Genomic DNA, 24,955 nt, shown 5'->3' on the forward strand with positions numbered 1-24,955 from the left:
GTCTCGTCTCCCAGGAAAACAGCACCAGAATAAGAGGACACAGTCTCAAGCTGTGCCAGGGGAGGTTTAGGCTGGATGTTAGGAAGAAGTTCTTCATAGAAAGAGAGATTTGCCATTGGATTGTGCTGCCCAGGGAGGTGGTGGAGTCCCCATCCCTGGAGGTGTTTAAGAAGAGCCTGGATGAGGCCCTTGGTGCCATGGTTTAGTTGATCAGATGGTGCTGGGTGAGAGGTTGGACTGGGTGATCTCTGAGGTCTTTTTCAACCTCTATTCTATTCTATTCTATTCTATTCTATACTATTCTATTCTATACTATTCTTCTCTGAAAGATGAGGAAGCACCAACTGAGATGGGGAAGGAGTTGTTGTTAGTTCCCAGGGATTAGATACTCTGTAATATGCCAAGAGGCCTTTGGCCATCTCCACCTGCAGCAGGGCTCTTTTGGTGTCATTCTGTCCTCTCTAACTCCCAGGCAGGACCATGCACTCCTGCCTTTGGGAGACCCCAGTGGTGAGGCAGGACAATCCAGCCCCTCAGTACCCAAAACAGGAGAGTTCCAGTTGAGAACAGTTTCCCATTCTCCCCAAATTCACCTTTGGCACCAAACCAACTAAAGGCTTCCAGGGAGTGAAGCGAATGGGAGGTTTCATTCAGTGTCTCCTGAATGCTGATGGTGGAGTGAAGACCCTCAAAGATGTGTGCTGAAATGAAGAGGGGGGAGGGGAAGGAAAAAAAACCCAACACCCCAAACAACAAGAATTCTGCCAAGCTGTGCTTTAGCTGAGCTCTAAAAGGTGTTTTTTCTGTCCCTGCTAACAAGCTGTCACGATGCTTAGAAAGCCTCGTGGGCTCTCTGCGGTGAGTGAACCTCCTTGGATCTTAACTGTGGTGAATTTGGGGTCGGTTTGTGTTTTGCTGTCACTCAGAGGAGCAAATCTCTGTGAAGCATTCGTGTTTCCCGAGGGACAAAGGAGTGTGTTGTGAGCAGCTCACCAGGCGAGTTGGCAGAGGGTCCCCAGCGCCATTCGAGGCGGCGACAAAGCTCCGTCCAGGCTTCGCTGCCAGAGCTGTGCTGCGTGGCTTCCAGCCACTGCATGATGGCTGTGCCTTGTGAACCTGCAGTGAGGCTGTCCTCTTGGTGTTTGCTTGGGAAAGCAACAGGGGGGAAAAAAACCTCCAAACACTGACCCAGCTGTCCCTTTCTTCCTTTCAGATCTATCTCTCCCAGACTCCTCTGTGTCCTAACCCTGTGTTTGACCTGATGCTGAAGTGCTGGAGCAGGGATATCAAAGACCGTCCCACCTTTGACATGATTCACCACTTCCTGCTAGAGCAAATGGAAGCAAACATTTGACTCCAGAAGACAGACAGACTGTTGGGAACAGAGTGACTGTGGTGTCTCTTTGGCCTGTACCTCCTGGGGAGACGGTCAGGCCACCTTGCTCTCCTCCCTTGACTGTGCCGTATTTAAGTTGAGACGTCCATGGCAGCTGCTCATTCTCTTGGCCATGGTCTGACACACACAGGACCAGAGGATCTCATTTGGTTGGAAAAGCAAATCATCTCCTCTTCTGAATCACTTCCTGGGAATACTGTGAGAGGGTTTGTTGTTGTTGTTTTTTTTAACTAAGATACCCAAACACCTTTGGGCAAAACCTTGAGGGGGCTTGGAGCTCTCTCCTGCGTGGAAGAGAAAGCAGCCGGTGGTGAGCGCGCTCCCGCCGGGGAAGAGACTTGGAGTGAAGGCTTCAGCTTTTCAGAACTCTTCCATTCACTCCAATGGAAGTCTTGTGCACATTAGCAGCTCTTGCTGCATGCTCTTGCTGCAGGCAATGCATGGTGAGAGACTTAACTGCCTGGAGCTAGGAGGGTGGTGGAAGGGACTTGAGAAGTGACAAAGCGTTTGGCAAGCCTTTGGGGGCGGATGCTGATACCCCGAGCCCAAGCTCTGTGCTCTTTGTTTTCCTGTGGTTGTTAAGCACTGCTTTTGTTCTGGATGTGCCTTTTCCCCCCACACTGGATTTTTTGGGTTTTTATTTTCTAGGGAAAAAGAAAAAAATAGAAAAAAAAAAAAGATGTTTTTAAAGCAAAAGTTGCAGATGAATGTTAAAGGTCAGAGGAAGGTCGAGGAGGCTGAGGAGATCTTCTTCTGGCCTGCAGATTAAGGCTAGGGTTAGGGAGTTTGTATTGGAAAGTAGCTGATACTGTACTACTGTCACTATGTAGATTCATTAGCCTAACAAACTTGTAGCCACAATGGACTGATGTGCAATTAACCCTGTAGAAGTACCCAGTACTCTGAGATCTCTAAGTCAGTGCTGTTCCATGTGCAGAGGGAAGGGAGCTGCGGTGAGAGCAGGACCTGCCCCCCCGGGGAGCTCGCAGCGCAGCAGGGGATGAGCTGTGCCCGGTGCCAGGGGCTCCTCCTCGGGGCTGCAGCGGCTGGGTTGGTGCTATCAGCCAGGCAGGTGCACTCCAGGCTCCTTTATTGCCAGCCTGGCAGTGGGAGATGGGACTGGCACATGCCCTTAGAGTGGCTTTGTGTCTTAGTCTGGATGCTGCCTGCACAGCGCAGGGCCGTCGCTCCTTGAGCTTGGGGCTGTTCCTTGTTTGTCCTGTCACAAACAGCTCATTCTCTGGAGGGCTTTAGAGGGCTCTGAAATCCACTTGGGAGTGAGATGGAGAATTCAGCTCCTTCTACAATAAATCCATTGTGGATTTACCAGGTGCCTAGGGAATGCTCTGCTATTCCCTCTCTAGTTGTTCAGCGAGCTACTTAGGACCAAAGCAAATGTTTGAGGAGCTGAGGGAAGATGAAAGCTCAGCACTTGGCTTTTTTGTAAGCAGCACCCAGCACAGTTTATATTTCCAGTCAAGATCAGCATTTTGTTCTCTTAGCCACAAGCCCAGGATGAATGGCTGCCTGTGCTCTGAGCTCTGCAAGAGGGCACTGCTGAGAGAGGGACTGCCAAAGCAGCTCTACCAGCAGCAGAACTTCAGTGGAAAGAGAAGGATGCTGCTGCATTGGCAGCTGTCAGGACTCAGAATGGTTTGGGTTGGAAGGGGACCTTAAAGATCACCCAGTTCCAACCCCCTGCCATGGGCAGGGACACCTCCCACCAGCCCAGCTTGCTCAAGGCCTCATCCAGCCTGGCCTTGAACACCTCCAGGGAGGGGGCAGCCACAGCCTCCCTGGGCAACCTGTGCCAGTGTCTCATCACTGGAGCTTGGCCTGGCCGTGTCTGCTCCCTGGCCACAACAGACTCCATCCTGAAGTTCCCCAGCTGCAGCTCACTTGATGGGCCTGTGCCCAGCTTGTCCTGCTGCAGAGCCTGTTTAGGGGCATCTCCCCAGCCTGTCTGTGGGCATCTCCATCCAAGCTGGTCCTCTTTGCCCCCTTTACATGCTGAGGAGCTGGAGGGTCCAAGCCTTGTGGGGGGCTCCATGGGCTCAGGTAACTCTCACTCCAAATGGATATTTTTGTTCCCCTTTGCCTAGAGGGGCCTGGGGTGAGCTGCTGTGACCTGTCTGGAGCTGGGTGACAATGACAAAGCCAGCATGGCCCCTGCTGTAGCCTGGTGGGTGCTGGTGGCTGGCCAAGCACACTTGAGTGTATTCCTGGAGTACTTCTGTCCTGTCCCAGGAGATGTGCCCAAGGAGCACCCAGCTGTGTGCGTGGGCTCCTGCCCCTCCGCTGCGGAGAGGAACCAGAGTGCTGTAACCTCCCCTGGCTGGGCTTTGTGCTTCTGTTAGGTCAGGATGTGCTGTTCCTCCCTTGACATGTTGACATAAGAAGTTGCTCTCATATCAATAAATTCTAATGATAACCTTGACAAAAGGCAATGGTCTGATGGTGTTTTTTTCTTACCCAGGTGTCTGTGCTGAGCAGCAAGAGGGCAAAAGGGATCCTGGGGTGCAGGAAGAGTCTCCAGCAGCTTGAGGGAGGTTCTCCTCCCCCTCTGCTCTGCCCTGGTGAGGCCACACCTGGAATACTGCATCCACTTGTGGGCTCCCCAGTGCAAGAGGGACAGGGATCTGCTGGAGAGAGTCCAAGGGAGGGCTGCAAGGATGATGAAGGGACTGCAGCACTGCCCGGGGAGGAGAGGCTGAGAGCCCTGGGGCTGATGAGTCTGGAGAGAAGACTGAGAGGGGATCTGATCAGTGGCTGTAAATATCTGAGGGCTGGGGGTCAGGAAGGAAGGGACAGGGACAGGCTCTGCTCACTTGTGCCCTGGCATGGATATAAACTCCAGCACAGGAGGTTCCACCTCAACATGAGGAACTTCTTCACTGTGAGGGTCACAGATCCCTGGAGCAGGCTGCTCAGAGAGTGGAGTCTCCTTCTGTGGAGACTTTCCAGCCCTGTCTGGATGTGTTCCTGTGTGAGCTGTGCTGGATTCTGTGCTCCTGCTCTGGCAGGGAGGTTGGGCTCACAGATCTCCAGAGGTCCCTTCCAACCCCTGCCATCCTGTGAGCCTGTCTTCCTGTGAGTATTTTGATCTCTTAGCCAGTAGCACTTTGGTAAGTGGGGAAGGGGCAGCCACTGGCTGTGGCTGTTTAACAGAGTGAGCTCTGATGGGAAGATCGTAGAATCATGGAGTGGTGTGGGCTGGAAGGGACTCCAAAGCTCATCCAGTCCAACCCCCCTGCAGTCAGCAGGGACATCCTCCACTAGATCAGGTTGCTCAGAGCCTTGTTGAGCCTCACCTTGGATATCTCCAGGGATGGAGCCTCAACCACCTCCCTGGGCAACCTGTACCAGTGTTCCATACCATCATGGTGCAGAGCTTGTTCCTAACATCCAATCTAAATCTCCTCTCATTTCAAACTCCTGCCCTTCATCCTATCACTCCAGGCCTTTGGAAACAATCCCTCTGCAGCCTCCTGGAGATGTCCTGAGCCTCCCCAGGAGGCTGCTGAGGGCTGGAGCAGCTGGGAGTCGTTGCTACATGCTGTGGACACTGTTGCTGGGGCAGGAAGCAGTTTATTTCATGCTCATGTTCAACTGGAAGCTGTAGGCTGGGCTCTCCCAGGCTGTGCCTGGTGAACACAAAGCGCAGCATGAATGGGTCTGTGCTGGGGCTGCTCATGAGGAACACCTGGCACTCGGTGTCCCCAGGGCTGGCAGCCTTCAGGACCCCTGGCAGAGGCCATGAGATCACCGTTGCTCATCCCAGATGCCCAGGTGGGGGATAGAAAAGAGCTGTCCAGAAGCAGCTGCTGAGCTGTGTGCTGCAGCTGGAAGTGCTGCCAGGTACTGGCATTGCTCCTGGCAGCATCACAGAGGTCTCCTGGGTGACCACATCCTTCTGCAGCCCCTTCCACCCCCACCCCACCCCCAGCTGCTGCCCTGCCATGGCAGCCCCCAAGGAGAACAGCCTCTTCCCTCTCCAGCCTTACTACCTCCCTGGGTAAGTTGTGAGGCTCCTGCAAAATGTTTGCTCATTTCCAATGCAAATAAGCTCTGCCTGGGATCAGCACTGGGGGTGATTCATCACCTTTGGGGTGGCTTTTGAAGACACCATTGCATATTCCATGCAGCAGCCCCCTGAGGGAGACAGGGCTCCAGGATGAGCAGCACCACCTTAAAACCAGGGGTAATTAAAGACCACACCACAGCACACTGAGGGGAAAGTCAAAATTGCTCTTTTTGGTTGGTTGGTTGTTTTCCCCCTCCTGTTTTTTTTACTTTCTTTTCATTTGTTTTAAGCTGCCAAATGTTCCCAGGGCTGCTGTGCAGGGTTTGCCTTCCAAAGTGCCACCACTTTGAAGCTCTCCTTTGCATAAGTGTCTCTGCAGACATGATGCCCTCCAGCCAAAAAGGCTTGGAGCCCAGTCCTGCTGCTGGCTCCCAGCTCTTGGAAGCAGTTGGTGACTCTGTGGCCACTGGGGATCTAGGTCATAGGAACACAGAATGGGTTGGGTTGGAAAGGACCAGTTCCAACCCCCTGCCATGGGCAGGGACACCTCCCACCAGCCCAGCTTGCTCAAGGCCTCATCCAACCTGGCCTTCAACACCTCCAGGGAAGGGGCAGCCAGAACCTCCCTGGGCAACCTGTGCCAGAGTCTCCTGACCCTCTCTTTAAAGAATGTCTTCCTCATCTCAGGCACAAAGCCAGGCTGGGCAGGGACTGGCTGGAAAGCAGCCCTGAGGAGAGAGACTTGGGGGTGCTGGGGGAGGAGAAGCTCACCAGGAGCTCTCAGTGTGCACTTGCAGCCCAGAAAGCCAACCAGAGCCTGGGCTGCAGCAGGAGAAGTGTGGCCAGCAGGGCAAGGGAGGTGATTCTCCCCCTCTGCTCAGCTCTGGGGAGACCCCACCTGGAGTACTGTGTCCAGTTCTGGAGCCCCTATGACAGGAGGGATCTGGAGGTGCTGGAAGGTGTCCAGAGGAGGGCCAGGAGGATGAGCAGAGGGCTGGAGCTGCTCTGCTGTGAGGACAGACTGAAGGAGTTGGGGCTGTTCAGTCTGGAGCAGAGAAGGCTCCCAGGTGACCTCATTGTGGCCTTCCAGGATCTGAAGGGGGCTCCAGGAAGGCTGGGGAGGGACTGCTCAGGATCTCAGGCAGTGATAGGACTAGGGGGAATGGAATGAAGCTGGAGGTGGGGAGATTGAGGCTGGAGGGGAGGAGGAAGTTCTTCCCCATGAGAGTGGTGAAGCCCTGGAATGGGTTGTCCAGGGAGGTGGTTGGGGCCCTGTCCCTGGAGGTGTTTAAGGCCAGGCTGGATGAGGCTGTGGCCAGCCTGATCTAGTGTGGGGTGTCCCTGCCCATGGCAGGGGGGTTGGAACTAGATGATCCTTGTGGTCCCTTCCAACCCTGACTGATGCTATGATACTATGATCTCCAGTCTCAATCTCCCTTCCAGCTTCAATCCACCTGCCCTTGTCTATCCCTACAAGCCCTTGTCAGAAGTCCCTTCCTGGCTTTCTTGTAGGCTGCTTCAGGTACTGGGAGTTGGATTTTTCTCAAAGGCTTTTGCAGCACTGCTCTCCAAAGGCTTGGGGGAAAGAAGCCAAGCTGGCATGGGTAGGGTGATGAGTTGTGGGCTGAAAGGTAAGACTCAAACAGAACTGGACAGGTTTTGTGGTGGAGAGAAGTGTCATAGGGTTCTCTGGTGAGCTGCCATGGGAGATGTGGCCCATGACACATCAAATGGCCTTTGAAGGGCTGGATGGCCACAGAGGAAAGCAAGCTTCAGATTAGTCATAGCACAGAGTCATAGAATGGTCTGGGGTGGAAGGGGCCTTGAAGGTCATCCAGGTCCAGCTCCCTTGCCATGGGCAGGGACACCTGAGGGTAATGCTGGAGGGCATCAGGAGGATCTCCCAGGCTGGAGGGGCTGGTGGCAGAGCAGGCTGCAGCCCTTTGTGCAGAGCAAAGCAGCTTGGAGGAGCAGCACACGTCTGGGCAGGAGGAGGCACAGCCTGAGCTGCAGATAAGTGAGGAGCAGGCTCCTTCCTGACCATGCTCCTGTAGTGGTGGTCAGCTCCTTCCTTCCCCCTGCAGCAGCAGGCAGGGATTTCCCCATCACTGCTCTCCCCTAAGCTCTGGGGTCAGAGGCTGTGCCACAGCTTTGCCTTGCTGCAGCTGTCTGGAGGAGCTGATGCTCTGTGTGTCACCCTGTGAAAGCTGTGTGCTGGCAGCTGCTTGGCAAAGATGAGTAACAGCAACGAGGGAGCTGGGGCCAGGCTGGCACCTCCCAAAGCCTCAAAGCCTTCCCTTGCTCACTCCTGCCTGCAGACATTCCCCCTCGGAAGCAGCTTCAAGCCCCAGGAGTGACACAGGAGCTGGGGCTGCTCCTCTCTGGGCTGCTGCTTTGGCCACTGAAGCCAAGAGGAGAAGGAACCCAATCCTGCAGCTGCATTTTGCATGGCCATGCAGGCTCACAGTGTCAGCCCAGGCCCCAGAGGAAGCTTTCACAGGCAGTGAAGGAGCTGCTTTGCCTCTGGTGTGGGTGGCTGAGCAGGAGGAGCTGCCAGAAGGACGGCACTGGAGCCCAGGCTCTGCTGCTGCCAGACTGCACCCTGCCTGGGGTGCTGGTGGCAAGAGGAAGATGTCACACAGTGTCTCACCAGCTGGCCCACAGGCCTCACCTGGCCCTGCTGGTGACCATGTAGCCATGGGGGCACCAACCCTGGTTGCTGTCACTGGGGGGTGGTCTCCAAGGCTTTGGCAATGCCACCACAGCAGCCAGGAGCCTTGCAAAGCCGAACCTGTGTGGGAGGGATTGGGAAGGGCTTGGCACACGGAGGAGTAAATCCCTGCGTGCTGGGCACAGCTCTGGCTGCCTCCTCTTGGCGTGGAGGAGCTGGGGAGGGTGTGGAGCAGGGAGCCTGGGGAGTGGCGATGGGAGAGGCTCGGCTGTGAGCGAGCAAAGTGCAGCAGGTCTGAGGCTGCCTGGGGAAGCTGCTCGGTCCCTGCTCAGCAGCGCGGGGTGGCAGCAGCAGCAGCAGCAGCAGCAGGAGCAGCAGCACCTCGGCTGCAGAAACGGAGGCTGCCTCTGCTTCCCTCAGCAGAAGGACAAACAGCCCTGCTGAGACCGAGCTCTTCCCCGGGCAGCGCGGCTTTTACCGGCAAGGCTTTGAATTCGCTCGGTGGCAGATCCCTGCCCCGCGCCCAGGCTGCCTCGCCCCAGCTCTGCGCATTTAACCGCCCGCGATCGGGATCCCTCCTCAGCCCTGCCGTTTGATCAGGATCCCTCCAGCCATCCTGTAATTATTCAGGCTGTGGCAGCTGTGCTCTTGCTCAGCTTTGTGGTGCTGCTGGAGCTTCCCTGTGTGGCAAGACTCGAGGAAGATCACTGGGGCTGAGCCACCAAAGCTCCTGCAGCAGCTGCTGGGAGAGATCCTGCATGCAAAGCGGGGAGGGCTTGCCAAGGCTGAGTGCAGGGCTCTGCCTGCTGCTGCTTAAAGCATTTGGAAGGGAAAGCACTTACTCATCACCTTCTGATCCTCACTCACCATCCAGCTCTGTCCCCAGCCAGGCACTGGGCTCACTGATGGAGCATTTTTGTCTGTATGTGGCAACTGGCAGCTCTACCTGTGGTGGAGGGACATCAGCCTTAGGAAATCTGGCACTGGGCATTCCTGTCCCATTTGGACAGATGGGCAGAGGCCAACAGGATGGCATTCAACAAGTCCAAGTGCCAGGGGCTGCACTTTGGCTACGGCAATCCCATGCAGAGCTACAGGCTGGGGTCAGAGTGGCTGGAGAGCAGCCAGGCAGAGAGGGACCTGGGGGTGCTGATTGACAGCTGCCTGAATATGAGCCAGCAGTGTGCCCAGCTGGCCAAGAAGGTCAAGGGCATCCTGGCCTGTATTAGGAATAGTGTGGCCAGCAGGAGCAGGGAGGTCATTCTGCCCCTGTACTCTGCTTTGGTTAGGCCACACCTTGAGTCCTGTGTCCAGTTCTGGGCTCCTCAGTTTAAGGAGGACATTGAAACACTTGAAGGTGTCCAGAGAAGGGCAAGAAAGCTGGGGAGGGGTCTGGAGCACAGCCCTGTGAGGAGAGGCTGAGGGAGCTGGGGTTGCTTAGCCTGGAGAAGAGGAGGCTCAGGGGAGACCTCATTGCCTTCTACAACTACCTGAAAGGTGGCTGTAGCCAGGAAGGGGTTGGCCTCTTCTCCCAGGCACCCAGCACCAGAACAAGAGGGCACAGTCTCAAGCTGTGCCAGGGGAGGTTTAGACTCGAGGTGAGGAGAAAGTTCTTCACCGAGCGAGTCATTCGTCATTGGAATGTGCTGCCCAGGGAGGTGGTGGAGTCACCGACCCTGAAGGTGTTCAGGAGGGGATTGGATGTGGCACTTGGTGCCATGGTCTAGGCATGAGGTCTGTGTTGATAGGTTGGACTCGATGATCCTCGAGGTCCTTTCCAACCTAAGTTATACTGTGATACTAACATTCCCTGGCTGTCCTGGGGGGACTCAGAGCCTGAGCTCCAGCACCTGCCCTACCCTGAGCCACCAAGAAGTCAAACTGTTGGACTCCAGGCCCTGGAGATGCAGCCACTTGTTCCACACCCTGCACAAGGGTCCCAAGCAGAGGGGGTGATGCTTGTTGCTGGGGCTGAGTAGCCACCTGCCCAAGCCAGGGTGGGCTTCCTGGTGGAGAGTACAGAGCAGGAGGGTTTGCTGGGTACCAGCAGGGAGTTCTCCTGCTGGTTGAGTTTCAGTATTGACCAAGGGGCACTGGGAAATTCCCAGAAACTCTCCGTGGCTCAGAGCAGGGAGGGCTGGCAGTTAAAACCTGAGGCACATTCCACTGGAAAGAATGTTTGAACTGGGGGCTGCCCAAGTACCTGCAGCCCAAGCTGTGCTGCTGCTGAAAGCTCTCCCCTCTGCAGGTGCTGCCAGACCCTCTGACCTCCTCCTGTGTGCCTCCAGCCTGTGCCTGTGCACACCATGAGCCAGGTTCAGGCTGCCATGTGGACACACCTGTGTGCAAACACACACACCAGGCTCCCTCTCCACCCACCCACCCCTTCTCCAGCCTCCTCTGGTTGAGGATGTCCCTGCTTACTGCAGAGGGGGCTGGACTGGATGACCTTTGGGGGTCCCTTCCCACCCAGACCACTCAGTGATTCTCAGGGCTGCCTTCACTCCAGCAGCAGGAGCAATCCCTTCCCCTGGGCTCTTGCACTCCCAGCCATGTGTGCCCCTGGCCATGTTCCTCCCAGCCTACACCCCCCCTGCAGCAGCTTGTCCTACCCCTGGGCATCCTTGGTGAGTGCTCTCTCGGTCTCCTCCTCAGCTACGAGGGCTTTGTCCCTCAGTACAAGTTCCAGTGTGGGGACACCTACGGCAGGACCACCTACCGCCTGCTGACGGACCCGGGGCTCAGGAGGAGCCCTCGGCCCCTGCTGGCTCCGCTGCACAAGGAGAGGTTCATCGAGGACTTCAGTGGCACCGAGCATGGGCTCCAGGGCTACCTCCCTGGGCGTCCAGGTGAGCAGACCCCAGACCTCATCCCTCTGCCAGAGCAGGCTCTGCTCACCGGCACAGGGCAGCCACGAGGGGCAGGGGCTGTGCCCACCCTCCCGAGGCTGCTGGCAGGACCTGGGATGTGTTCCATGGGGCAGGCATGGCTCTGGTGTAGGACACCTGGAGAGCAACACTGGGGAGGAGCTGGAGCACTTGGCCTTGGGGGCTTCTCACTTGGGTGTCTGTCTGGTGGGGTGGAGGGAAGAATTTCAGCTCCCAGGTTGTCTTCATAGATTCATAGGATGGTTTGGGATGGAAGGGACCTTGAAGGTAAACCCCCTTCTTCCTTCCCCCCTCTGCTTTCTTCCTTCCCCCCTCTGCTTTCTTCCTTTCCCCCCTCTGCTTTCTTCCTTCCCCCCTCTGCTTGCTTTCTTCCTTCCCCCCTCTGCTTCCTTGCTCCCTTCCCCCCTCTGCTTCCTTGCTTCCTTCCCCCCTCTGCTTCCTTGCTCCCTTCCCCCCTCTGCTTCCTTGCTTCCTTCCCCCCTCTGCTTCCTTGCTTCCTTCCCCCCTCTGCTTCCTTGCTTCCTTCCCCCCTCTGCTTGCTTTCTTCCCCCCCCTGCTTTCTTCCTTCCCCCCCTGCTTTCTTCCTTCCCCCCTCTGCTTGCTTTCTTCCCCCCTCTGCTTTCTTCCTTCCCCCCTCTGCTTTCTTCCTTCCTCCCTCTGCTTTCTTCCTTCCCCCCTCTGCTTGCTTTCTTCCCCCCCCTGCTTTCTTCCTTCCCCCCCTGCTTTCTTCCTTCCTCCCCTGCTTTCTTCCTTCCTCCCCTGCTTTCTTCCTTCCCCCCTCTGCTTGCTTTCTTCCCCCCTCTGCTTTCTTTCTTCCCCCCTCTGCTTTCTTCCTTCCCCCCTCTGCTTGCTTTCTTCCCCCCTCTGCTTTCTTCCTTCCTCCCTCTGCTTTCTTCCTTCCCCCCTCTGCTTTCTTCCTTCCCCCCTCTGCTTTCTTCCTTCCTCCCTCTGCTTTCTTCCTTCCCCCCTCTGCTGGCTTCCTTCCCCCCTCTGCTTTCTTCCTTCCCCCCCTGCTTTCTTCCTTCCTCCCCTGCTTTCTTCCTTCCTCCCCTGCTTTCTTCCTTCCTCCCCTGCTTTCTTCCTTCCCCCCTCTGCTTGCTTTCTTCCTTCCCCCCTCTGCTTGCTTTCTTCCCCCCTCTGCTTTCTTCCTTCCCCCCTCTGCTTTCTTCCTTCCTCCCTCTGCTTTCTTTCTTCCCCCCCCTGCTTTCTTCCTTCCCCCCCTGCTTTCTTCCTTCCTCCCCTGCTTTCTTCCTTCCTCCCCTGCTTTCTTCCTTCCCCCCTCTGCTTTCTTCCTTCCCCCCCCGCTTTCTTCCTTCCCCCCTCTGCTTGCTTTCTTCCCCCCTCTGCTTGCTTTCTTCCCCCCTCTGCTTTCTTCCTTCCCCCCTCTGCTTTCTTCCTTCCCCCCTCTGCTTGCTTTCTTCCCCCCTCTGCTTTCTTCCTTCCCCTCTCTGCTTTCTTCCTTCCTCCCTCTGCTTTCTTCCTTCCCCCCTCTGCTTGCTTCCTTCCCCCCTCTGCTTTCTTCCTTCCCCCCCTGCTTTCTTCCTTCCTCCCCTGCTTTCTTCCTTCCTCCCCTGCTTTCTTCCTTCCCCCCTCTGCTTGCTTTCTTCCCCCCTCTGCTTTCTTCCTTCCCCCCTCTGCTTGCTTCCTTCCCCCCTCTGCTTGCTTCCTTCCCCCCTCTGCAGCAATGACCACGGGGTGAGGGTGGGGGGTAAGAACCTCTGAGAACAGCAGTGGAATGAACTTGGCTGGGTCAAGACTGATGCAGTAACAGTTTTCCAGTGAGGAGAAGGTGGTTGTGGGGCATAAAAGCAACCATTCTCCATACCAGCTGTGGAAGGTGGATGTTAGGAAGAAGTTCTTCCCAGCAGGAGAGATTGGCCATGGGGATGTGCTGCCCAGGGAGGTGGTGGAGTCCCCATCCCTGGAGGTGTTTAGGAAGAGCCTGGATGAGGCACTTGGTGCCATGGTTGAGTTGATCAGATGGTGCTGGGTGATAGGTTGGACTGGATGATCTCAAAGGTCTTTTCCAACCTGGTTAATCCTGTTCTACTCTAAGGTACATGGACTTCACTCCTGGTCCAGAGCACAAGGGCCTGGAGGTGTCCTTCAGGGCTGGGGCAGCTGGGGAGCCATATCCTGAGGTAGTTTGAGGGGAAGTCTGGTGAAAGTCACCAGGCTCAGCTGTGCCTGTGCAGTGTCCAGCCACAGGGCTCTGTCCTGAGGTTACAGCAGGGAGATTTTACACACCCTGGGTGCTACAGCTGCTTTTTGGTGCTTTTTTTCCAGCCCACCTCACAGCAGATCCTTTCCCCAACAGGCAGCAATGATCCTGTGCAGGAGCTCCTCAGAAGGTTGTCCCTGGAGTGTGCAAAGCCCATGGCTGGGCTGTGTCCTTTGCTTGCATTTGGACTTGGTTTTGTGCAGTCTTTCACAGAGTCAACCAGGTTGGAAGAGACCTCCAAGGTCATCAAGTCCAACTGATCACCAACCCCTAACTAACCAACCAGACCATGGCACAACGTGCCTCATCCAGGCTTTTCCATGCAGGCTGATGGGACTTGCAGGGCCCATCTGTGCCCCATGGGATGCTGCTGACCTGCAGGCTCCTGTTCTTTGCTCCAGAGGGGTTGTGAGGGCTGAGCTCCAACATGATGTGGTCTACCTGGACTTCAGCAAGGCCTTTGCCACCATCCCCCACAGAAAACTCATGGCCAAGCTGTCAGCCCCTGGCTTGGACAGCAGCTCTCTGAGCTGGGTTAGGAACTGGCTGGAGGCTGAGCCCAGAGAGTGGTGGTGAATGGTGCCACAGCCAGCTGGCAGCCAGGCACCAGTGGTGTGCCCCAGGGATCAGTGCTGGGCCCTGTGCTCTTTAACATCTTCATTGATGATCTGGATGAGGGGATGGAGTACATCAGCAGTAAATGTGCAGATGACAGCAAGCTGGGGGCAGGAGTTGATCTGCTGGAGGGTAGAGAGGCTCTGCAGAGGGACCTGGACAGGCTGGACAGATGGGCAGAGTCCAAGGGCAGGAGATTGAACACATCCAAGTGCCAGGTGCTGCACATTGGCCACAGCAACCCCAGGCAGTGCTACAGGCTAGGGTCAGAGTGGCTGAGAGCAGCCAGGCAGAGAGGGACCTGGGGGTGCTGGGTGATGGTAAGCTGAACGTGAGCCAGCAGTGTGCCCAGGTAGCCAAGAGGGCCAATGGCATCCTGGCCTGCATCAGGAAGAGTGTGGCCAGCAGGAACAGGGAGGTCATTCTGCCCCTGTACACTGCACTGCTTAGGCCACACCTTGAGTCCTGTGTCCAGTTCTGGGCTCCTCAGGTTAGGAAGGAGGTTGACTTGCTGGAAGGTGTCCAGAGAAGGTCAACAAAGCTGGGGAGGGGTCTGGAGCACAGCCCTGTGAGGAGAGGCTGAGGGAGCTGGGGTTGCTTAGCCTGGAGAAGAGGAGGCTCAGGGGAGACCTTCTTGCTCTCTCCAACTCCCTGAAGGGAGGTTGTAGCCAGGTGGGGGTTGGTCTCTTCTCCCAGGCACCCAGCACCAGAACAAGAGGACACAGTCTCAGACTGTGCCAGGGGAGGTTCAGGTTGGATGTCAGGAAGAAGTTCTACACAGAGAGAGAGATTGCCCATTGGGATGTGCTGCCCAGGGTGGTGGTGGAGTCACCATCACTGGAGGTGTTCAGGAGGAGACTTGCTGGGGTGCTTGGTGCCATAGGTTAGTTGTTTAGGTGGTGTTGGATTGGTTGATGGGTTGGACACCATGATCTTGAAGGTCTCTTCCAACCTGGTTTATTCTATGTAACTTCTATGTGATGAGAATCCCTCATGCTCCCCTGGCTGCTCCCACTCCTTAACTCAGTCCTTGTCCCACAGGCTACTTCCCTTATGAGAAATCTGGGGCTGCAGCAAGCATTCCTGAACAAATCCTTGGGCCAAAACCTCTCCAGCCATGGCCAGGGCTAGCAGAGGAAGAGCTGGTGCTGAGGCACATGGACCCTGTGCCCCAGCACCACCCCGGCCAGTACATGCCAAGGACACCGAAGCCTCAGAGGATTTCCCAACCTCCTGACCCAGAGGGGGCAGAGCTGCAGCTGCCTGAGCTAACCTCAGCCTGGGCACAGGGGAGAAGGGGTGGACCTGGCCAGCTCGATGGTGCCTTGGCAGGCTGCAGACTGGTAGGTGCTGGTGGCTGGAAGGGACACCTGGTGCTGCTGTGGAGGGATGAGGTCTGGGCACTGGGGGGCATGGAAAGGAGCCCCTGGGCCTGGGGTGTGCAGAGGGAGGCTGCTGTGGGTGTAGGTGGCAAGGATGGAAGGCTCAGAGTGCTGTGTAGAGAACCACAGGCACTCAACCATCCCAGCAGTGGCAAATCCTCACACCTTCAGGAAGCTGCTGTGTCACTCACTGCTCTTCCAATCAGAAAAGCTTAGTTGCTTATTAGCTTCAGTCACTAGGTCTGGTGCTGCCCTGTGCTGCAGCCAGGCCTGTGGTTCCTTCAGCTGACCTGCTGGCCCTGCCACTGGCCCCCCCTCCTCCAGAAGAAAGCTCTTCTGGCACCTGTGTTTGCCTGCTGGCTTCCTGATCCCTTCGCTGTGCTGCCAGCTGCCTCCCACCCTCCTCCTCCCTAGCTGGGACCCAGGCACTGGGATTTGCCCACGGAGCTGGGTGCTACCTTGCATGGCACTGCTGGTCTCACCCAGGACTAATGTGCTTGAGCTTCTCAGTTCTCCTGGAGCCAGAGCCAGCACTGCTCACAGCCTGCCCAGGGCTCTGCAAATCCCCTGAGGCAGAGATTAGAGGTTTGACGTGGGGAGTCAAAAGCTGGCTTGGATCTAAATCCCAGGAAGGATCAATCCTGCTCCTTGCTCTGAGAAACAGGTTTATGAAGGAGCTCAGTGCCCAAAGCTGCCTTGTGCTCCTGGGGGGTTCTATAGACCCCCTGTGTGCAGGGCTCCCCTCTGGTCTGCCTGCCAGCAGCTCTTGCAGCAGCTCTTAGAGCAAAGCCAGGAAGAAGTGGAAGTGGTTGCTGCCCTCCACGGGTGCTGGCAGCTGCCATCCACAGGTCCTGGCAGAGGTTTAAGCACTGGAGCCAGGGGAGGAAAGTGGCTTTAGAGGTGTTGATTGTCTTTCTGTTTTCATTTTGAGCCTGTGGGAGTGGAAGGTGGGCCTCTGCCCAGGCTGGCTGGAGCTGTGGATGTGGAGCAAGACCTTTGCTCACCCACACTGGATATACCCAGTGTGATCCTGCAGAAAGTCATTCCAGGTAACAAGACAGGGAGGGGATGCACAGCAGGAGTGCAGCAGCAGCAGCATCTCCTGCTGGGGAAACCTCAGAGCCACTCACTCCGGCTCCTTTGAGCCCCTTGGGGTGGAAAGTGCCCCCACTCCTCCCCATTGTGAGGTGGTTCTTTGGGGTGGAAAGTGCCCCCACTCCCCCCCTGTGAGGATGTTTCTTTGGGGTGGAAAATGCCCCCACTGCCCCCCCTTGTGAGGGTGTTTCTTTGGGGTGCTGCCACCCTGCTGGATCTCACACTGAGGGACACATGGCAATGGGCAGCTGGAAGGGATGCAGGAGCCACCTCAGTTCCCCACAGCTGTGGGGCCAGGCTAGAAAATGCTCCAGAAAGGGAGGAGAGATGTGTCATGGGCTCTGCACCAGCTCCAGGAGTGTCTGGAACTGTTGAGGTGGTTGTTTAGCTTCTAACCACATGAAGCTCTCCTGAACCCTCAGATCCACACAGAGGGATGCATTGCACCATCATTAGAGCAGAAAACTCTGCCTTACAAGGAGCTGCACTCTGTGGTGTCTCCACTTGCACTGGACAAGGGTTCCTCTGCAATCAGGACCATCATAGACTCAGCACAGAATGGGCTGGGCTGGAAGGGTCCTCCAAAGCTCACCCAGTCCAACCCCTCTGCAGTCAGCAGGGACATCCCCAGCTAGATCAGGCTGAGCATCACCTTGAGAATCTCCAGGGATGGAGCCCCAACCACCTCCCTGGGCAACCTCTTGCAGTGTTCCACCACCCTCATGGTAAAGAACTTGTTCAATTGGAGTTGTGGAATCATTTTGGTTGGAAAAGACCTTCAAGATCATCAAGTCCAAGCATTACCCCAGTACTGCCAGGTCACCACTAACCCATGGCCCTCAGCAGCACATCGACACAGCTTTAAACCCATTCACTGATGGAGACTCCACCTCTGCCTGAGGCAGCCTGCTCCAGGGCTTGACAATGCTTTTGGGGAAGAAATTGCTCCTGAAGCCCAACCTAAACCCCTCCTGGTTCAATTTCAGGCGATTTCCTCTCCTTCTCCAACCTGATACTAGAGAGAAGAGACCAACCCCCACCTCACTGCAACCTCCTTTCAGGTTGCTGTAGAGAGTGAAGAAGTCTCCCCTCAGCCTCCTTTTCTCCAGGATGAACAAACCTCAGCTGCTCCTCCCCAGCCCTGTTCTCCAGACCCTTCCCCAGCTTCATTGCCCTTCTCTGGGCATGCTGCAGCTTTTCAGTGTCCTTCTTCTACTGAGGGCCCCAAAACCGAACCCAGTATTCGAGGTGCAGCCACACCATTGCTGAGCACAGGGGCACAACTACTGCCCTGGCCATGTTCCTGACATCCAGCAATGAAAGGAGACTGGAGCCAGGTGAGGGTTGGTCTCTTCTCCCAAGGAACAAGAGAGAGGACAAGAGGAAATGGCCTCAGGTTGCACCAGGGGATGTTTAGGTCAGACTTGAGGAACAATTTCCACTCCAAAGGGGTTGTGAAGCCCTGCAAGAGGCTGCCCAGGGCACTGGCTGAATCCCCATCCCTGGAGGGGTTTCAAAGCTGTGTAGATGTGGTGCTGAGGGCCACAGGTTAGTGGAGGACCTGGCAGTGTCAGGTTAATGACTGGAGTCAAAGATCTTGGAGGTCTTTTCCAAGCTGCATAGTGCTATGATTCCAGCCTGGGTGATGCTCCCATGGGAGCTGTGTTCTCAGGCAGAAGATGTTCTCTTCTCTCCCTCTGAAGGATATACTGGATTCATCCCTCGCTTCTGCTGGGTTCTTGGTGTCAACTACATCCAGGCTGTGAAGGAAGCCATGAGGGAATTTGACCAGCTGCAGGTAAATGATACCCACAAATCTTCTGTCACACAATCACCAAGGTTGGAAGAGACCTCAAAGATCATGAAGTCCAACCTGTCACCACAGACCTCATGACTAAACCATGGCACCAAGTGCCACATCCAATCCCCTCCTGAACACCTCCAGGGATGGGGACTCCACCACCTCCCTGGGCAGCACATCCCAATGGCTATCAACTCTCTCTGGGAAGAACTTTCTCCTCACCTCCAGCCTAAACTTCCTCTGGCACAGCTTGAGACTGTGTCCTCTTGTTCCAGTGCTGGTTGCTTGGGAGAAGAGACCAACCCCCTCAACATCTGTTGCAGCAAGGGTGGAGAGGCACTGGAATAGGCTGCCCAGGGGCTACAGGAGAGACTTTTTACAAGGGCTCATAGAGAGTGGACGAGGGAGGATGGATTGAAGCTGGGAGAGGGGAGATTGAGACTGGAGATGAGGAAGGAATTCTTCCCAGTGAGGGTGGGGAGACTCTGGCACAGGTTGCCCAGGGAGGCTGTGGCTGCCCCCTCCCTGGAGGTGTTGAAGGCCAGGCTGGATGAGGCCCTGGGCAAGCTGGGCTGGTGGGAGGTGTCCCTGCCCATGGCTGGGGCTTGGAACTGGAAGATCTTTGAGGTCCCTTCCAACCCAACCCATCCTGTGAAGCTCTGATGTTGGTGTTGACTCACCTGTGGCACCACCAGCAGCTCTGCCTTGCAGCAGCAGCGTTAGCACTGGGGGTGTAGGTACAAGGCAAACCAAATGCTCTTAGGAAACACACTGGGGGGGGAAAGAAAAGTCATGAGCAATTAAATTCTGCAATTTGTTTCCTTGGGACATTAAGGGAGGGTAAATGAGGTTTATAAAAGGATTAAGCAAATCTCTGGAGGGTTGGGTCAAGGCTGGTGATTAAAAGTGTTGCTCTGAGTGCAGACTAACAGGATGCCACTCTCTCTGCTTCCCTGCTGCAATGTCTCCTCTGCCTGGATGGCAGTGCTGGGTGGCTCCCTGCCTGCTTGCCTCTTGTCATCTGTTGTAAAGGCTTTTTCCTTTACTAACAGAGTTTGTCTTAGAGAGAGCTGGATCTTCCTCCTCCTCCTCCTCCTCCTTTTGGGAAGGAAGCAGAAATGCCCCTACTGAAAAATCTCTGTTGTGCTCTTGCTTGTAAGAGCTCCCATATAATCCCCTCCTATATAATGCTGTATAATCCTCCTACACGGGCAGAGGAGATCCCTCCCACAGCAGTCAAGAGTTTGCATCCAAATCTATGCCCTTCTCCCTGCTGCCAGGCTGGAGGGAAGCCCCTGGGGTGCATCCCTGGGATGCAGCCATTAGCTGGTCCGGATGAGGGCTGATGCGACACGGCTCATTCAGAGCAGGTTACAGCATTCCTGGTCACCAGGATTCACTGCAGTGCCTTTGTGCACTGATGTAGAGACAAGTGCAAGAGTGAGGATCCCCGGCTCAGAGGAAGGCAGCTGGGGAGCAGTGACTCAGCGTTGGAGAGCAGCAGGGCTGCCGGCGCTTGTGGCACCCTCCTGCCTCGGCTGAGATGGGCTTCCCTCTGCTGCCTTCCTCACCCTCTCCTCCTGCTGTTAATTGGGATTGAAACGAAGCAAACCGAACAAACCCCAGGTGCTATCAAAGCTTGGACGTGCTGCTTCTGCCCCTGAATCCTCAGGGAAGCTCTGCCGTGCAGGACGTGGCGGGGGGGAGGCGTTTCTCCGCCGCAGGCTTCAGCAGAACGCCGGCTCCCCGAGGTCGGCTGCAGCACGTCAGGAGGCGGAAGGATGCTAAAAGCCTGCTAAAAAAAGCCACTACACAGCAGTTCTCTCTAAGATGGCTTCTGACTTCAAGCCACTAATCTTCTGCCCTCAATCTCTGTTGCCGTAGGTTACAGAGGGGGATGTGCCATGGATCGTTGCTTGCTGCCCGCGGCAGGCAGCACCGTGCAACCCTCTCGCTCCGGCGCTGCGCGCAGCGAGGGCAGCAGCCGCTCCAGGCGCAAAATGCTGCTGTGGCCTCGTAGTTTGCTCAGCTCCATGAGCCTGGTCCCTTCCACACCGAGCAGGGTGTGTGCTGAGGAGGGTGGCACAGCTTCAGGGACACCTCGAGGGGTTTGGTCACCGTGGAGACGTGCAGAGCTGCGGCATCCATCCTCCAGCACAGCCCTTGTCTGGGTCTGACCGTGGAGGGCAGGGACACCTTCAGGAGCTGATTTATAGCTTCCCCTCAGTGAATGCTCCCTGAACCTTCCTGTTCCTCCTACCTTGGTGACTTCTAATGGCCAGTCACTGTCTGTGGGATGCATGGCAAACCAAAACCACCCAAAGAGGGCAAACCAAACCAGAGATGTGCCGAGTCACAGTGCAGCAGCAGCAGCAGAGGCACAGCCCCAGCCCCTGCAGATGCTGCTGGCTCACCGTGCCTCACACGCAGGAGCACCTGGGGATGGTGCCCAGAGGTGATGGACACAACCCAGGCTGTAGAGATCCTGACCACTGTGCCCAGGCCGGGAGCTGCTCTGTGCAGGGGAGCAGTGCTGCCAACCTGCCATCTCCAAAGCAGAAGAAAGCAGGGCTGGGAGGAGAGCTGCTGCTCCCTGCCTTGGGTGGTTCCTTTAATGCAGAGTCAAAGCACACGACCTGGGAGCCAGCAACACAGTTTTAAATTAACTCTGCTGTGGTGTTTGGGCTTCTTTGTTTTCCAGCTGTCCCAGAAAAACCCAGCCTGCAGCTTTGGCAAGAGATTTCCCCACACCTACTGGCCTGAGAACAGGATCTACACCAGTGCTGGGCTGATACCTTTCTACACAGGCTTTGTACCAAGTGAGTGTATCAGCTGAGAGAAAATGAGAGTCACTGATGCTGGTCAGTGAGGAGGCCATGGGGATGCTCAGAGGGCAGGAGAACCTTGCCTGTGGGGACAGGCTGAGAGAGATGGGGATGAGGGAGCTGGGGTTGCTTAGCCTGGAGAAGAGGAGGCCCAGGGGAGACCTTCTTGCTCTCTACAACTCCCTGAAGGGAGGTTGTAGGCAAATAGGGATTGGTCTCTTCATGCAGAACAAGAGGACACAGTGTCAAGCTGTGCCAGGGGAAGTTTAGGCTTGAGGTGAGGAGAAAGTTCTTCCCAGAGAGAGTTGTTAGCCATTGCAATGTGCTGCCCAGGGAGGTGTTCAAGAGGGGATTGGATGTGGCACTTGGAGCCATGGTTTAGTTGTCAGGAGGTGCTGGGTGCCAGCTTGGACTTGATGATCTCTGAGGTCTTTTCCAACCTTATTGATTCTATGATTCTATGTTCAGCCTGGAGAAGGCTCCAGGAAGTCCTTAGAGCAGCCTTCCAGTACCTGAAGGGGCTACAGGGGAGCTGGGGAGGGACTTTGGACAAGGGCTGGGAGTGACAGGACAAGGGCTGATGGCTCCAGACTGGTAGAAGCTGGATTTAGATTTGACATTAGGAAGAATTTCTTCCCCATGGGGGCGGGGGGGGTGTGTGTGAAGCCCTGGAACAGGTTGCCCAGAAGAGTAGTGTAGACTCCAACCTCAGAAGTGTTCAAGGCCAGGCTGGATGAGGCCTTGAGCAAGCTGGGCTAGTGTGAGGTGTCCCTGCCCATGGCAGGGGGCTGGAACTGGATGATCTTGAAGGTCTCTTCCAACCCAAGGCAGTCCATGATTCTCTAACCACTGCCTTTAAGCAGTGCTGGTTTTGGCTGTGGTGTCACAGTACTGAATGCTACTGAAATGCTCCACAGGGGCAGTGAACTTTCTCCTGATCTGTGCCAAGGTGCTGGAGCTGTGCCAGCCCCTGCCCTGCTGCAGGAGCCCATCATCCTCCTCCTGGCCTGGACTTGTGTAGGCCATTCCTCTGGCTGCCAGTCACCACTGCCTGCTAAAGCAGAGGAGGCTCAGTAACACCTACCCTCTAAAGGGCTGTGTTACACTGTCTTCACTGGGAAGATTCTGTTCTGAAGAGCTGACATTCTGACAGAAAGGAAAAGGCTTCACCTGCCAAGAAGATCACCTACTGTGTGGTGAGGCCACAGCTGCAGTGCTGTGCCCAGCTCTGGGCTTCCCAGCTCAAGACACAGGGAACTACTGGGGAGGGTCCAGCAGAGGCAACAGAGATGCTGAGGGCCTGGAGCAGCTCTGTGAGGAGCAAAGGCTGAGAGCCCTGGGGGTGTTGAGCCTGGAGAAGAGCAGCCCCAGAGGGGAGCTGAGCAATGCTCAGCAAGAGCTAAAGGACCTGTGGGGGGCAAGAGGCTGGGGCCAGACTCTGCTCAGTGGTGCCCAGGGCCAGGACAAGGGGCAATGGGCACAAGCTGGAACCCAGAGGGTTGCATCTGAACAGGAGGAGAAACTTCTTTGGTGTGAGGCTGCTGGAGGCCTGGAGCAGGCTGCCCAGAGAGGTTGTGGAGTCTCCTTCTCTGGAGGGATTCCAACCCCCCCTGGCCATTGTGGTCCTGGGCAAGCTGCTGTGGGTGCCCTGCTGGAGCAGGGGGTTGGACTGGATGGTCTCCAGAGGTCCCTTCCAACCACACCATGCTGGGATTCTGTGATACAAAGGGGTTGGGAAAGCACAAAAGAGCAGTGACATGGTGGTAGCCAGGCAGTGGCTGCCCCTGAGCCTTGCCAGGTGGTGGTGGTGTCCAAAAGGAGAGGTCTGAAGAGATGTGCAGTAAGCAGTGTTGTGCTGAAGGGCATCAGGCTAAAATGGCAACAAACCAGCAACTCACCTTGCTGTCTCTGGCCACAGCAAAGCCAAGAGCCCACAGCTCAGGCACAGGGCAAGGGAAATAAGCAATGGTTTGGGTGGAAGGGACCTTAAAGACCATCTAGTCCAGCCTCCCTGCAGGCAGCAGGGACATCTGCAACTAGAGCAGGTTGCTCAGTGCCCCAACCAACCTCACCTGGAATGGCTCCAGGGCTGGGGCAGCTCTCACCTCTGTGGGCAGCCTGTTCCAGTGTTTCAGCACCATCACACTGAAGAGTTTCTTCCTAGTGTCTAATGTAAATCTCCTTCAGCTTAAAACCATCACCCCTCATCCTCTCACTACACTCCCTGAGGCAGGGTCCCTCCCCAGCTAGCCCCTTCAGTAGTTTAGTCTGGAGCTAAGCTAGGAAGAACCAAACTCCCATCCTGTACTTCAGGCAATGCAGAGGAGAAAAATGGTGGAAGGCACAAAATGAGTTAGAAATGGTGGCAGAGACAAGCACCCTGCCAGGGCTGGGCTGCAGCTGGGGTCAAAGCTGAGGACAGTGAGGCAGTGAGCAAGGCTTGTTCCAGGGGCATGGGAATGCCATGAGGTGGAACCAAAGCCTGGCACACAGCTGCTCAGCAGGAGCTTGAGGGCTGGGCCACAGGAGATGGAGAAAGGTGAGGCTGGATGTGCCTTCCCATCACACGTGGAAAGAAGTTCATGTTGGATGCTGTGCCCACACTGCAGCTCTGGGCACAGGGCAAGGAAGGGCTGTGGTCACAGAGGTGTAACCTACAAGCTCAAGGCCCCAGGAGAGAGCTGTGAACCTGAGGCTAAGCTGAGCCCTGGTGTGGTGGTCACAGAGGTGTAACCTACAAGCTCAAGGCCCCTGGAGAGCTGTGAACCTGAGGCTAAGCTGAGCCCTGGTGTGGTGGCCTCTCTCCCTGAGCCCACAGCATGCAGGGAGAGCAGTCAGGGCTCTTCAGGGCAGCTGTGCCCAAAAGGCTGCTGGGGGGACAGGATTGTCCTGCCCCTGGTGACTGGCACATGCCACACCAGCTTCAGTGTAAGGAAAAGAACCTCCCCCAAAACCACCCTAAAATCAGGGCCAAGAATCTACTGCTAAAGTCTTACCTCACTTGCAGTCATCCCTTCACCTCCTGAAGTGTAGGTTTGGGAATCAGTCCCAACTGATTCTTCCTGCCCCACGAGCCCCCAGTTGGTGCAGTCTGACCTGCTCCAACCAGGCCGAGTCTGGAAGGAGAAGCTCACTTTTGAGACAGCAGAAATAACCAAAGCAGTTAGAACCAAGAGCACCAAGCAGCCTTTCCCCAGCAGGAACACAGCCTGGGGGCTCCTGCCCAGGCACAGCTTTGTCACTTCAGGTACGACTCAGCATAGTCACTGTTTTCCCAGCAAAAAACTTGCTGAGAGAGGGTTTTCATGAGGTAAAGAAGTGTAGTTTGGCAGGGGGTGTTCAGCTCAGCTGCACTAACACCCAGCTGAGTGATTTGAAAACCTCCAAGCACTGACTTCAATCAGTGACTCCAGCAAGGCCCCACACATGGGAGTGCCACTTGTCCTCAGCAGCAGGCAAGAGTGCAGCTTGTCACAGCTGTCCCCAAAGCTCCTGTGACAGGCCACAGCTCCCTGCTGGGCTCACACTGCTGAGAGGCTGCAGCAGACCAGGCAGGGTGAGCCCAGCTCCCCTTCTGGCAAACACCTGCCCGCACCAGCAAGGCTCCCTGCCTGCACCAGCACAGCCCAGGCAGCTGGGTGAGGCCACAGGTCAGACACCCACACTTGAACCATTTCTCTCACAGCCAGGAGAGCTGCTCAGCCCCTGCCTGTGAAGCCTGTAACAGGAGTCCCCAGGCAGGTACCTAAATTTAGCCCAGCTGAGAGCTGGATTCCACACGAGGTGTATCCCCTCCCCAGCCCACCACCGCCCTTGCTCACAAAGCCATGCCAGAGGATTTCTTCCATCCCCACACCACCAGGACTGCAAGCAACAGGCATCCACCACGCTGGCAGGCAGAGGGAGAAGCGTGGCTGCCCCGGGTGGGCTGCAGGGCTCGCACCAAGCCCCCTGCCCCCTCTTCTTTTGCAGAGCTCCGCGACATCCACGCCCTGACCTTCGGGGACAGCACCCGAGCAGCTTACCACACGCAATAA

The 24,955-nt window shown here is 56.2% G+C and overlaps 2 protein-coding genes across 7 annotated transcripts in view; both read left to right on the forward strand.

Moving 5' to 3' along the window:
* Nucleotides 1-3,835, forward strand: part of LOC137454216 (discoidin domain-containing receptor 2-like) — a 92,572-nt gene extending 88,737 nt beyond the window's left edge. For 5 of the 6 annotated variants that reach the window (XM_068164186.1, XM_068164188.1, XM_068164185.1 and 2 more), the window contains exon 17: nucleotides 1,214-3,835. In XM_068164186.1, the coding sequence (XP_068020287.1) occupies nucleotides 1,214-1,354 (141 nt within the window). In that variant the 3' untranslated portion in view covers nucleotides 1,355-3,835. Of the gene's footprint in view, nucleotides 1-820; nucleotides 859-1,213 lie in introns of all 6 variants that reach the window. The other variant, XM_068164190.1, reaches the window with a different exon arrangement.
* A 1,520-nt stretch (nucleotides 3,836-5,355) lies between these two features.
* CIMIP2A (ciliary microtubule inner protein 2A) lies at nucleotides 5,356-24,955 on the forward strand. The gene is made up of 7 exons (XM_068164176.1): nucleotides 5,356-5,411; nucleotides 10,747-10,940; nucleotides 14,857-15,158; nucleotides 16,129-16,246; nucleotides 17,996-18,090; nucleotides 20,795-20,912; nucleotides 24,891-24,955. The coding sequence occupies exons 1-7, from the start codon at nucleotides 5,356-5,358 to the stop codon at nucleotides 24,953-24,955; spliced, it is 948 nt and encodes a 315-aa protein (XP_068020277.1).

Source organism: Melanerpes formicivorus, unplaced genomic scaffold, assembly GCF_026170545.1.
Source record: "Melanerpes formicivorus ecotype bairdi unplaced genomic scaffold, bMelFor1.0.p_v2 SCAF_77, whole genome shotgun sequence".
NCBI lineage: Eukaryota > Metazoa > Chordata > Aves > Piciformes > Picidae > Melanerpes > Melanerpes formicivorus.